The sequence below is a fragment of the Amia ocellicauda genome, chromosome 3 (genome assembly GCF_036373705.1).
Source record: "Amia ocellicauda isolate fAmiCal2 chromosome 3, fAmiCal2.hap1, whole genome shotgun sequence".
In the NCBI taxonomy this organism is placed as follows: Eukaryota; Metazoa; Chordata; class Actinopteri; order Amiiformes; family Amiidae; genus Amia; species Amia ocellicauda.
The window spans coordinates 34,998,529-35,012,375 of NC_089852.1; the positions used below are offsets into that span (position 1 = coordinate 34,998,529).

Below are 13,847 nucleotides of genomic sequence, written 5' to 3' on the forward strand. Positions count from 1 at the left end.
CGTGTCAAGTGCATACTTGCAGTAACCTTTATCAGCCACTGGAGAGCTAGTTGAGCTTAAAGATAAGAAGCAAAATAAATTATCCACCAGTTAAATGGTTTCAAAACCCCAGCTGTCTGCGTTTTGTTCAGATTCATATCACAGAATTATACCCCTTAATTTTAAACAGGCGCTGAAAGAAATGATAGATTACATTGCATTAAACATGCATCATACAGACACCTAGCCGATAACAGTGAATAAATGTGAAATAAAGTAATATTATTGGAAGCAAGATTTAGATTTCATGTGAATTAAATTAGGTTTTTTTTTTTGGCTAAAATGAGATTTGTAACCTCAAGAACAGCACTCCCAGTCACACATGATATCACTGCGGATTTGTGATGCCAATGCTCGTCTGTTTCAAGAAAGTCGTGGCTGCTCAGTGTCCTGTTGGGATTACAGAGCAAAGACATCTTCATCCCTGTGTTTCTTCCCCTAGAGACAGTTTGCTGCTAAACTGAGTAATCTTTCACTGAAATATCAAACAATAAGAACATGACACTTCTCTTATTATATGGGCAATAACGCATTCAAATAATACACTTTTTTCTCTCAAACTTTATTTACTATCAGTATGTGTAAGTAAAGAACATGTCAAGGACTACTCAGCTGTTGTCTTTTAGAATAACAATAGACTCCACAAACTGTCAGACACTCACTGATTCATTAGTTAGCATGAGATGCTCTTTGTTTTCAGCTATAATTGATTTTCTTCTTCCAATTAAAACAGAACAGGTTACCCGAATCCTGATACGTTCGGCTGTTTTCCTTCTTAAACTGTGACGGGAAACAAGGTTTTCATCACAACTGATTAGTATTCCCTGCGACAGATTATCAGGAACAGTAATGTATATAATATAATTAGTATTAACATTATTCAGCACAAGCAGATTTTACTGCAAGTAATTTAAAATGGTAGGCATCCTTGAAACATCCTTGTTTATTCTTCCAGCCTGGGACTACATGTTCTGTACTTGCTTCGTCGTCTGTTTGCAGAAATTGTTGGCCCTTTGACCTGTTTGCACTGTATGATAGTAGTCTATACAGTAGTAGTAGTCTATAGGGAAACGTCTGGTTTCCAGCGGTATATCAGTAGGACTTGTGGAAGACCCTCTAGTCTGTGAGCCGGTTTATCAGCAGACTAGACTGCATGTGCTGGATTCCCACAAGATAATCTGAAATTGTGACTAGAATTACAATGGGTTCAAGACTAGGGTGGATTTTTTTTTTAGTATTTGGTCAAGCATATTCCTCTGGCATATTATGGCAGCAAATTATATTGCCGTTTATTAAATGTGCTAATGCTTGGCAAATGTGCCTTGTTGTCCTGTGATCCTTTCACAAATAGTCTCTCCCTGGATCCCATGTGGAAAGGAGGTGTGAGGCTGGGATGTGTGATGGATTGCTAAACCACTGTTTGTTTAGCCTGGGTCTCTAGGGGCTGGCTGTGATTCTGATGGGTTTATTAGGCCACAGGGGGCGGGAGACGTGATGTATGGGATGACCTCAGAGGCATGAGTGTGAGTACAGGAGACGCTGCCGAAGAGACATGGTGGAGCCCCGTGTTCGTGTGCGCGTGCAACTCCTGGATGAGAGACAGAAATGATAGGGTGTGGAGAATGGGGCCTCGAAACAGAAGGTCAGCAGGAGGGTGTGGTCATCTGCATTTATTTATTTTAAATGGTGATGTACATATTTTGATTAGATTTCTAGGTTTAAAAGGCATGTATATTTCTGCCAACCATGTAGGCAGGAGATGGATATCCCAATAGCTACAGAGTAAGCATGGTTTGCCGTTTCCAGCCTCCCACTCTGATGTGTACCTGTGTTTGCCAGCTTGTTCTGCACTGCTTGTGCCTCTAGCGCAGGTCAGGTGGAGAGCAGCGTTCGATATGATCTTACTCGACTCTGCTGGGGATCAGCCACTCATGGGATTTATTTGATCATTTAACAGTCTGGTGGAAAACTGATAAGAGACCCAGAGCCAGCTGGGGACTTCCTCAGACACCTATTTTTAGAGCTAACTGCAAGACAAGGGCTGCTGGATGAAGCCCTTCCCGGGGGAGCACTCTGGAGTGCCCAGCGTTGCAATACAGTCACAGCCAGTTTTGGCTCTGCATCCTGTCAGCCTCTCAATACTCTGCCACTGAACTGCTATTATTCAATTTGTTTACTCCTAATTATTATTATTATTTTTTTTCTTCTCCTCCCCCTCCCTCCTCTCACCTAATCTGGCAGCAGGCCTACTGGTGCTGGTGAAGGGCAGCAAGGTACTGTGGTGGTCTGTAGAGGCTTGGTTTGATATCTTTTGTTCTCTCTGCTAAATTGCAGAATTCAGACTGCTGAGCCCTCTGCTTGGAAGAGTTTCCATAAATGTACATCATGAACATTGCACTCTGTGTATGTACATTATTTATTTATATATATATATATATATATATATATATATATATATATATATAAATAAAGAGAGAGAGAGAGAGAGAGAGAGAGAGAGATGCCTTGGGGGGATGTATTTTGAAACAGACGCGATATGATTGAGAGTAAAGTACCGCGCCTAAACCCCCAGCTCTGCCAGGTGTACACACCTGGTGCTCATCAAGCAGGTGTATATAAGCAAAGCACATACCTAGGCTAGGTGTTTATTTTAATTATTTTCCACATCTGCCAGAGAAGGTTGTCACAGTCCTCTCTGTTCTCATTGAGTAAAGAAAACACGCAATTAAAAACACTTATAAGACCACTCTGGACTTCCTGCACGTTTGAATTGTGAGTGCTGCTGTCCAATTTTCAGAACAGGGACTATTTTAACTAGAGAGGGGGGTGAGTATCAGTGGGAAAAAGTGACATGCAGCACGTACCCTGTAGTTGATGGCAAGGGCAGAGTCCTTCAGATCGCAGAGCTCCCTGAACAATGAGCCTGTGGCTGTGTGCCAGGCCGCTGCTCCAGAACACCGTTATATTCCCTAATTCCCTGTAGAATGGGCGAGACAACAAGAAGCAGTGATGCCACTACACAGTTTACATTCCATGTAGGGAAGAATCTTTGAGGTGTGTTTGTCAAACTTCATTGGCCCGTGGACCACCCAGCCCCCAAACCTGGTGACCAAACGCATTTGCTTAGCTCTAAATACCAGTAATTCACAATTATTCATAATACCGCAACAAGTATAAACATTATTTCTGGATAAGACTACATTTGCTTCAGGCCTAGGACCACCTGCAAGACTGGCAAAGGCCCACTGGTGTGCCAGGGACCACACTTTCGGAACCAGTTGATTGAGAAAATGAGCCACAAAACAAATCTTTCTTTAGACTTTTAGTTGGCTACATGCTGTTACAGACACTAATTCATTTGGAAGATTGCTCTTTTTTTTCCCCTTGTGTATTTAATAGAGAGCAGTGCTTCCCAAAGTTATGTAAACGTTTTGCTCCGAGCACTTCTTCCTAAACCACTCTTTGTTTGTGCTTGCCTTCCTCTAATGTCAGTGTGTCCTGACATTGACTCACTTGACCTTTCTCATCTCTATCCCAGTCTGCTCAATATACCATGGCAACAGGCTCTGTAACCAGTACACAAGACACCTAAGCAGCATGTCTTTCATCTGTTCAGATCATAAACCGAGAACTATAAATTTGGCTTCCTTACAAAAAAAAAACTTGCTGGCAGTCAGCCATGGAAATATGTAGAAACAAAACCACAATCTACAAGATCAAATACATATTTGTAAAAAAACACGGGCACCTTTTCAAGCAGTTTGGTAAGAATCTGCTGCTGATAGATGCGTGTTCTTTCTCATGGTGCTTTATTTACATAGTTTGTACACTGTGTGCAGGACTGAACGTGACATGCTGTAGGCTGTCTGCTTAACTCGGGTTTTATCGAAGAACCGCAGAAAGCGCAACAGGATACAGAACATAAGGGCCTACAGGGAAAAAGTGCCCAATTCAGCTTGGCGCTCTCACTGCAGAACTTCGGCTCATGTTGGGGATCGAAGTGATCAAACTCATACGATATGACGGTTAAGGGGAGAAAATTTAAAAAATAAGTATGTTTTCAAGTTTGCAGAATGACAAGCTAAATTACCCCCCCGGCTGCTGTGGTGATAAATCTGCATTTGAAATGCTTCTGGCAGGGGTACTCCCTAGGGCAGTGAGAGCTCCTCTGCTCCGATCCTCTGGACTTTGAAGACCCTGTGTTCTCCAGCAGTTTCTGTGGTGCTTTCGAGGTCTGTGGACTGTGGGCGGGGGAGTCTGGCAAGGACTGCTGTCAAGTTACAGCAGGGGGAACGGGGGTGGACACAAGAGATACGCAGATGCTGTCCCCCTCCAGGTGGCCTTTCCGCTGCTCAATCTTCAGGTGCGAATGCTTTTGTAACCAAAAACGTATATATCCATGTTTTACAAACGGAGCTTTAATTGGTTCTGACTTGGAAACAAAAGGCGTCGGAGAAGAACATTTCCTCCCGCCTCGGCATACTTGTTCATTAGCTTTGCACTCTTCCTGTATGGATTTTAAAATGCTGACTTAATGAAATGTTAATAGCTTGATAGAGTAGAACATGTACATTTTCCTGTTCAAGCTGTTACATTTAACTGTATTCTTACTTTACATTATATTCCAGTAAATTGCAACTGGAATACAGCCTTTAACCAAAAATGTTTTTGAATCTGTAGCACAGTATAATTAAGGTCTTCAGTGTTAACTACCAAAGGATACATTTTCCTGCTTCACAATACATTGTACTGTAGGAATTCTTAAACAGTGACCTAGTCAGGACAGTTAAAATGAACAGAAGAGTGCAGTTTTATCCTCATTGCTATACCCCTGTGCGTGCGTATTCACACTTGGCAAACGGAAGCTAAAGATCAAAGCAAATGGAAACATCTTGTGGAGGCCTTCATCCAGCAGCGGATCGATATTGACTGTCTGTCTGTCTATTTGTCTATTATATAATCTGTTGGAAGTCTAAATTTCTGCAAAACGCTGCTTGATGCGTATTTGCCTCACAGCTCAGCCCCACAATCACAGGCTCCTGGCTTGACTGAGCTGCTCTCTGGCTGATGTTCACTCGGGGTTAATGCACAGGCCTGCTTGTAGGACAGTGCAGGGTACCACCTTGTCACAGCCTGGCCACCCATAACCTGTGTTTACCCTGTCATCTGTGCTGGTATCAGTTCAGCAGTAGAATGAAGGGAAGGTGAAACGAGACAGCTGGGGGAGATTTACTGCTGTTTTCAATGTGCTTTGTGACATTCTGTATTACAGAGTCTCCTGGGGTTTCCTGTTAAGTGCTTTTTATCCTGCTTCAGGGAATAAAAACCTGAAAAATGCTGCTTGGTCTTTTCATGTTTTGTATTTTAATATAACGGATGTAAAAAAATAAGAATCTTTGTTTAAACTCTCTTCTAATTGCCATCCTATTCAAGAATGTGACAGAGCTCTCTTCCAGGTGAGGCTTGTGAGTGTAAAGTGTTGACATGGACTTGTTTCAGGGTGAATCCTGAAAAACTGACCAATGTGCAACAGAAGCTGGAGGCTTTCCTGGCGCAGGAGACGGAGCAGAAGGAGCGAGCAAAGAGGGTGAGTTACACACTTGAGGAGAAGCCACACAATCCCATGTGTACCTTCTTCTGGTTCTGGTCCTGTCACTCTCTGGTGGTCTTCAGTTTGAGTGACCAGTTTGTATCCTGTGGGATGAGACTGGATTTGTGTGACGCTCACTTGCAGGACCTGGCCTCCTCTGAGACCCAGTTGAGAACAGGCTTCTGGTCAGCTTTGCTGGCCCTGAGGGGCCTGCTGTCCTGCTTTCTATCACTGGGAACAGGCAGTCAGGCCTGGGGGATTGAGCATGAAATTCTCCAGGCTCTCTTCCCTGGCCTTCAAAGTCCAGCTTGAGGACATGAGGGGGGAAAGCAGGGAACTTTACTTTTTAGTTGACTTTGAAGGTGAGGGAGATTGTGAATAGGAAGTTATCAAATTAAAGTTCTTGCAGCTGATAAAACTGGCTTGTCTGTCAATTTTCTGTGTTTTCTTGGCTATTTATGTGATTTATGTTTTTCCTGCCCTGCTTCCAGAATACGAGATATCCACCAATGAAAATGGTTAAAATGTTTAACAAAGTCATTTAAATATTTAAATTGGTATTACTTTTAACAAGTTTAACAAAAGCACAAATGGATTCTTTATTTAGGATCTCTACAGTAACAATGTACACTGCCAACACAAACATGTCCTTTGGGATCAGAAAACAAAACATTTAAGTAATGAAGTTAAAAATACTGCAAACAATGCAATTGAGTACAATAAAGTTAATAATTCCATTCTCGATAGTGTTAATTGCTAGACAGCTGACCTTGTGTTTTATGGAGGGCCTTTACTTTGGGCTGAGGACACTTATCTATTGCTACAAAGTCAATTACCTCTCAACTAATCACTCCCCTGTGCTCCATTACGATACTTAATTAAGGCTATTCATTATTTTTCTCTTTTAGGATTTGTACACAGTCAATATAGTTTGAGCAAACTTTGCTTGAGGCTGATGAATTTGGGGTAGAATTATAATAGTTAATGGTAGGGTTTTCCGAGCTGTGTTAGTATGTTTCCGTTTTGAAACGGCTATTTCACACTTAGTGTCTGGCTCCCCAAAACTCAGCTGCTTGCCTCTTTAATAAAATCACTGTTCATTAAAAGTTCCACTTTTTGCCATCAGTGGAACTATTGCGTTACTGACATGGATGAAAGCAGTTCTGAACCAGTCAACAAAGAATCCTCATCAGCTCTCACATGTTGTAAAGGGGGTTACAGTTACTGTTTGTGAGTACTGTCCTTTATACGTCCACATAAAGTGATTCCATAGCTTTAGGTTTCCAGCGATAGCAAACCAGCACAGTGGGGAAACCTTTCTTACCGATTCCTGAGAATTGAACCTGTCCAGACAATGGTCAGACAGCCAGCTCCAGCTCCACTTCTGCTATTAAATACCCTGGAAGTCTCCCCCACAGTCTTTGTGGAGAGTTTTCATTCTGAAAGAATCTGGCTATTGGAACTGCAGTTTCCTCCAACACGCTAGGAGATTATTCTTATTTCTTTGCTCCCCCAAAGAATAGCAGCCTCCATAAAAGCTGGAAATGAAATATGTAATGACATGATTATACGAAATTACAATGCTTAAAATGGGGTGGGCTGTTTTTTTTGCTCTACACAGAAACCTCTTGATTATATATACACACATGCATATATGTGTGTGTGTGTGTGTCTGATGTAATGCATGGAAAAAATAATAATTAGAAAAGTAATTACAGAATGATTTGAAAATCGATCCCCATAATGTCAATTAATTTTGTCCTCTTTTTTTCAAAATAATTCAAATTTGTGTGCCAATATTCATTTTTGAAAGCAATTACAGCTTAAGCCTGGCATTCTGCATCAGAGCAGCCCCAGAGGACACTGTCCCAATGCGTTCCAGAGCAGTTTTGAGTCTGTACACGAAGTTGAATTCATCTAACCTACAGCTACCTCTCGTATAATGTTTCAATCAGAATGAAAAGCCTTATATCTGTCATTATGTGCTTTAATGGCTTTGCTGCGCTATTGCAGTATTGCCTCACAGATCTGTCTCAAAATAGAAACTGGTGCCAGGTGAGGAAACATTGAAGGTAACAGATCGGAAAATTGAACACTGATAGTGAAAAGGGTATCGTAATACTATTTATCTTTGCGTCTCTCAGTCTAAACAGATGTTTTTGAGCACCAAGCCAATCGAGAGTTTCTCATGAAAAGGGAACTTGCCTATTCACAAACATCTGGTTTCATTTTCAGTGCTTTATGTCCTACCTACGCTCCATCTACCTAATGAAGAACAAAGAAGTCTTTGATGTCTTTAAGATCCAGTTAACAGAATATGCTCAGTAAGTACATCCCTTTATGCAATATGTAAACTCATTCAGTGAATTGGCATTGACACTTCGAGTGTTATCAGTGCTTGGCAATTATGAACAAACATTTTGGGCAAGTTTGCAGGGTTATATTTAAGCTCTGGATTCAGATGAGACTAAAAAAATCAGACTCGTAGTTAAAGGTGAATAACCAAGAATTTCCTGCAATGGGTGTCGCCCACTCACCGCCTAAATGTTGCCCTGTGTCCCAGGTACAGGGGCCCTGGCAGAGGAAGCGTGGAGCGCTTTACGTTGCAGCCGCCTGCTCTGTATCGCTTGGATAGACAGAGGTGTTCGGCTGAGAGCAGTGCTCATGCAGTTATTTTTAAAAACTCTAAAAAATCAAGTCTCAAAGGGAGATGCACACAGATATTATGGTGGGGGGGGGAAGAAAGTGTCTGTTTGAATTTCTGATTATGCTATTATTGACTTTGGGCCTGAAGCTGCTGTGGTTTTGGTGGTGGTATGCTTTTGTACCTGTATCACTAAAAATACATGACTGCCCTTACTGCCTAACTGAGAAGAAATCAAATGCTTTTGCTCCTTTGTTGCATATTATATACTATGAAACAAGACTGTTAAAGTTATAGTAAGCCACAAAAGATGGAGGAAAGTTATCTTTATTTAGAAAACAATGTATAAAAGTGTGTGTGTAATGTGTGTGTGTAATATATATTACACACACACATCATATTATCTGTCCTATTATCTACAACTAATTATAATAGTTTTATCTAGCATGCAAATGCATACCCCAGAGAAGCTCTCCGTAAAGAAAACAAACTAGCAAGAAAGAAAGGCAATATTAAAGCCTGAGGCCTAGTATGTGGAGATTGATCTCTGTGCGATGAGTGCAGCTCCCTGGTTCAGTCTGTATTAGCAGTCTGCCCACATGCTCGTGTCCGGCCTGGCCCGTGGCCGAGCCGCTGAGCCCCCGTCGCGCTGTCCGCACTCGTCTGTCCTTGCTGTGCTGTCGCAGGCCACTTGTGATGCATCTTTCATGAGCTGCTTGACATGATCCATTTTCATAACAATGCGCCGGCACAGGCCTCGGGGGATGGCCTGCGTGTGCAGCTCTGGAGCTGGCAGACCTTCGCTCTGAATTAGAGACAAGCAGAGAAGAGAAAAACAGCAAAACAACAAACAGTCTTGATCCCATTCCACCACCTACACCCCAAATAAAACTTCGCCACCAAAAAAAAAAAAAACATGGCTTGGCTTGCTGGGAGGAAGAAATGGACCGGAAAGGTTAAATGCAATACATTAGTTGAGCTAGAGCTTAATGGGCACCCAGCTGGGGCAGGTTTACTGCATGATTAGATTTGTTTGGGAGAGTGATATATGGGCTGGCATGCTGCTCGTTTTTACACTTTTGAAACTGGTTCTGGGTTATGAAGTATAACCTTTATCTTATTATGGACATTTTAACACATTCTCTTTGCAGTTCTACTTTTATATGAATCTATGTGGTTTAGGCCATTTGTAAGTCTTTCTAAAGACTTGGTGGGCTCCATCCTTTCTTAATTGAAGGGTAAATCCAGTTTGGGGCGATGGATGTATGATTTTAGATTATTAACATGAAAGTATTCTTCCCTAAATGATTTGTGAAATGGCCATTAACCTTGTAGAGACCCCACCCACAGGAGGTGGAAGCCGTACACTTGCTATCCTCAAGAAAATATATATATATATATATATATATATATAATTTTATTTTTTTATTTTTTATTGTTTCTCAGTGACTGTGTGGACACAGGCATGACCTTCAGATAGGATTTTTAATTTTTTATATTTAGCTTTACTGTAAAAACAAAATACTCAACAACTAGATTTATTTGGAATTGATCATTCATAGTTGTCTATTAAAGATGGAAAGTGTCTTAATGATTTCTATTGACTAATTCTCACGTTTCCTACAGGAAATCTGTTGTCCACTTCACCAGTTACACTAACTGAAAAGTTAGGCACAATAATGTCTCGAGTCCACTCTACAGTCTGCTTAGGTCTTGGGCTTGTTTAGCGGCTGCTTTGTATTTGGACAACTGGTAGCGATGCTTTAAGGTTCTTGTTGCCACTGTTCTTCCGACAGATCCCTGGGTCTTGCTGTGGCCCCTCGAGTCCGCTTCCTGCTCAATGCCCAGAAGCAGAAAGAGGGCAGTGCACCAGTCCAGCCAGAGGAAGACCAATCTGGCACTGAGGAAGAGCTGGAGAACTTCAGATCTCAGCTCCGAGGGGACAAGCACCCTGAACGGAAGATGCCCCATAGTGCTGTAGCCAATCCTGAATCAGAGGAGGAGGAGGAAGAAGAAGAAGAGGATGAGGATGATGAGGATGCAATAGCAGCGACTTCAGAGATGAAGCTGGGGGCAGATGACGATGACGAAGATGACCTGAGAGACCTGGATTTTCTGACTGTGAAACGCAGGGACGTGTTTGGTCTGGAATCTGATCCTGAAGAGGTTGGTTGTGTTTGATTTTTTTACCCCTTGGGCTCTATTTAATGTGTCCGCTGAAGCGATTGGCTTGATTTAAAGCTTGTTTGTGGGTGACGCACTGAGGTTTTCAGCCTTTAATTGATCAGCAATTATTGTAATACATTCAATTAGAGTAAAAGTCCAAAATCTAGATTCCACGTGGTGTGTACTGTGAATGACATGTTTAGGAAATTTGAGGCGATGTTCTTATTTGTTGAAACATTTGTCTGCAATATGTATAGTTGTAGCAATTAGCCTTAAAGTTCTAATGATGCAGTTTAATTCAGAAGCTTGCTGGAGAAATGAGTCAAATATCTTGTCCGTATTTGTTAGACACTGTTTTACCTGTGACTTTCACAGAAGATAATTTATTCTTTCGTTTTCATTTATGTTCTGCCTGTTTCGCAGACCATAATGACAGTTTGCTGATGCTTATTTTGAGAGATCTAACTGGTATTAGAAATGCATCCAATTAAAAAAAAGAATTGTTCAGGGAATTAATGAATTGGTGAGACCTGCCTTATTGTGCCAAGTCCATGCCCATGAGGTGTTGATGCTAAGCCAAAAGGATTATTCGTTGACTAAATCACTTGGACAAACACTAAAATAATCCAGTTAACATAATTTAAAGAATGGTAGAAACATGATTTACCACAGTACATGATTTAACTGAAACAATAATAAAAATGGTGGCATTTAGTTCAACCCAGCTGCACAGTGGACTCATTTGCATAGACCAACCACCACAGATCTGTGCTATTTCATGCCTCTTATTAAAAATGGGCAACAAACTTTAGAGAATTTTACCATTTAAAAGGTTTGCTTTTAAGTTAATTGGATCTGAATGTTATGCAGCAGTTGTTTGTATGACATCATAGCGTAACAAGGGCAGTCCAGCGGTATAGACATTTTGCCTTTCCAATTCTCAGTGCTTTAAGCTCATTCTCACAATACACATTCCCTTGCCTCACCTGCATCATGGTTCCATTTAGCACAGAATCAACCCCCCCCCTCGCCTGAGCCGCCCATCCCTTCGCCTGCTTGTGGCTCTGCAGTACTGCTGCCGCCTTACCCTCTGCTGATCCTTAGTGCGTGTCCAGCTATTGTTATAAGCAACGTGTTGTATTCTATAAGTGTGACTGCCATAAAGTGGTCCGTAGAATGGCTCAGGAGCAGGTTGGCCGCCTCCATGAAGCCACAGGGTGTTGAAGAGCAGCGTTGTCACGATGACAGATGTGCATGCAAATCCCTTCTTAAGGCTTCATCACCAACAGCTAATTGTTGAAATCCATAAATGCTGAGGCAGACTTTAGTCTTATGTCAGGATATTTATTTGGCTTTTGAGCTCAGAGCAGCACTGGGACATATTTGCCTGTCACTCTGGATCACCATGGAGATTTTATGCGAATGTGATTACAAGTTTGTCCAGCAGAACGGACTGCGTTCAGTTTGCAGATTTAGTTTTCAGTCGATGTGATGTTCTGTTTAATGTGTTCTGGGCAGGAATCCTGATGGTGGATTTGTGAGGCCTAGTTTTAAAATCTACTTTGTAAAATGGCACTTAATGAAGCTTTAACAGAGGCAGTAACATACTTATGAGTTACTAAAAGTCCTTCTTTAGTCAAAGCAATGACAAGTTTCATGGGGGGAAAAGCTGTTCATCCCATTTGTGGAGATTGATATCCTAGCAGGCAGACAAATGCATCTATGAGTCGCATTTTGAACTCCACATTGTGAGTTTTCAAAAAAGGACTGCCAGCTTAGCTGCAAAGGAATTTGTTGTCGGGTTGAGGGAGTCTCTTCTGATGTGTATTTTAATCCAATGGACAACCATTGGCCTAGGGGAAGGATTGTCTGTGAGTATTTTTACGATGCTGAAATTGCAGCGTATGTTTCACGGCACTCTCTCCTACAGACGTGTTTTTCCAAAGTTTGTCTCATGCCAGAAAACTCATAAATCCGATTACATTTTTTATTCAGAGAAGGAAGTTCAGTGTGTGTTTGGCTTATGCCGTTTGATGCAGATTGATCCAGCTCTGCTGAATAAAGACGACGGGATCCTTGCTTGGCTGACTTTGAGACGAAATTGTGCATCTTCATTTTCTTTTATGCAATGTGTAATGAGGATTCATCTCGGCCCCATACATCACTGCTCGAATTTAAATTGCGTAATTCAGTTACTTGCAATCTTCCATAAAAGAGGAAGAGAATTGTTCATAATCATAAAGTTAATCAGATTTACTCTGCTCTTCCCTAGGAGCGTTGGCTAGGATTTGTTTATAGATTAGCGACAGACGCGAGTAATCTGTTTTAACGGATGTGGTAAATATACTGTGAACTCTGTGAGCTCGTGGTGGACGACCATTAGTGTTTGTCAACAGCAAGCCCAGCTCCACCTTGCCTTGCTGCCTCTTTACAGACCAGACCTCGGGTACAGAGCCTGTGTATGTGTGCAAGGAGTTAGAAGCAGCGCCCAGTGAAGCATAGCCTCTGTTCCTGTCAAACTATACTGTGTTTGTGTGCTAACAGGCGATCATTTGTGAGTCACAGATGATATACAGAGGCAGAGGAGCTCACAGTTCCTTGTTCAAGTTCCTGTTCTTCTAATGACCTTGATGTAGGCAGTAAATGTGTCCCAGTGAGGCTCACATGATGCGTCTGTGCGCTCCTTTCAAACGGAGCCCTTGCACTGTTCACTGAGTACCTGCAGCTGTGCAGTTATTAGAAAGTGAACTTTGTAGTACACTTCATATCTCTGTTCACCTGAAATGCTGCAATGTGTGCTGTAGCCTGCAGGGAGCAGGAATGCAGTTAATCCCTCCTGTTAGCCCCCCCCCCCCCATTCCCCCCCCGCTCCCAGGTTAAAAAGGCAGAAGTAAGACATTGGTGTAGTTGTTTTCGCAGTCAGCCAGGAGATCTACAAGCTTCCTCAACGGCGCTCATGGGGGTGGTGAAAAGCTGGGGGGATAGCGCTGCCATTCGTGTCTCCTCTGGACTCTGTGGGGGGGCTCTGACACTGGAGATAAGCAACGCATGTAGCTGGAAGGGGGAGGAGCACAAGGCTAAAACATTAATAAAAGCCTCTGTATTTCAGCTTGAGATCTGTGTGTATCAGCAGAGTTCTACATGAACACCACAGAGGGGTCTAACTGCTGTTTTCCATCTGTGTGTGCTGCTTTCTATTCAACTGCCATAGTCCTTTAACAACCCCCCCCCCCCCCCCCCCAAAACAGATACTCACTTTCACAGTGAAGAGTGGCATATTGGTTGTCAAGGCTACGCACACTTTCACTCCCTACGGTGTCATTACAAGCTTGTACATCCATTAGGTCACAGATCTAAAATAACATGACAGCGGGATTATTGTAATGCAGGGTTACACGAGTGAAATGC

General features: G+C 42.2%; 1 protein-coding gene across 1 annotated transcript in view; it reads left to right on the top strand.

Moving 5' to 3' along the window:
* The window catches only part of ddx10 (DEAD (Asp-Glu-Ala-Asp) box polypeptide 10), a 122,871-nt gene that overhangs the window by 15,873 nt on the left and 93,151 nt on the right, over positions 1-13,847 (top strand). The window contains exons 11-13 of the mRNA XM_066699182.1: positions 5,539-5,626; positions 7,865-7,953; positions 10,070-10,439. Coding sequence (XP_066555279.1) covers positions 5,539-5,626; positions 7,865-7,953; positions 10,070-10,439 — 547 coding nt within the window. The remainder of the gene's footprint in view (positions 1-5,538; positions 5,627-7,864; positions 7,954-10,069; positions 10,440-13,847) is intronic.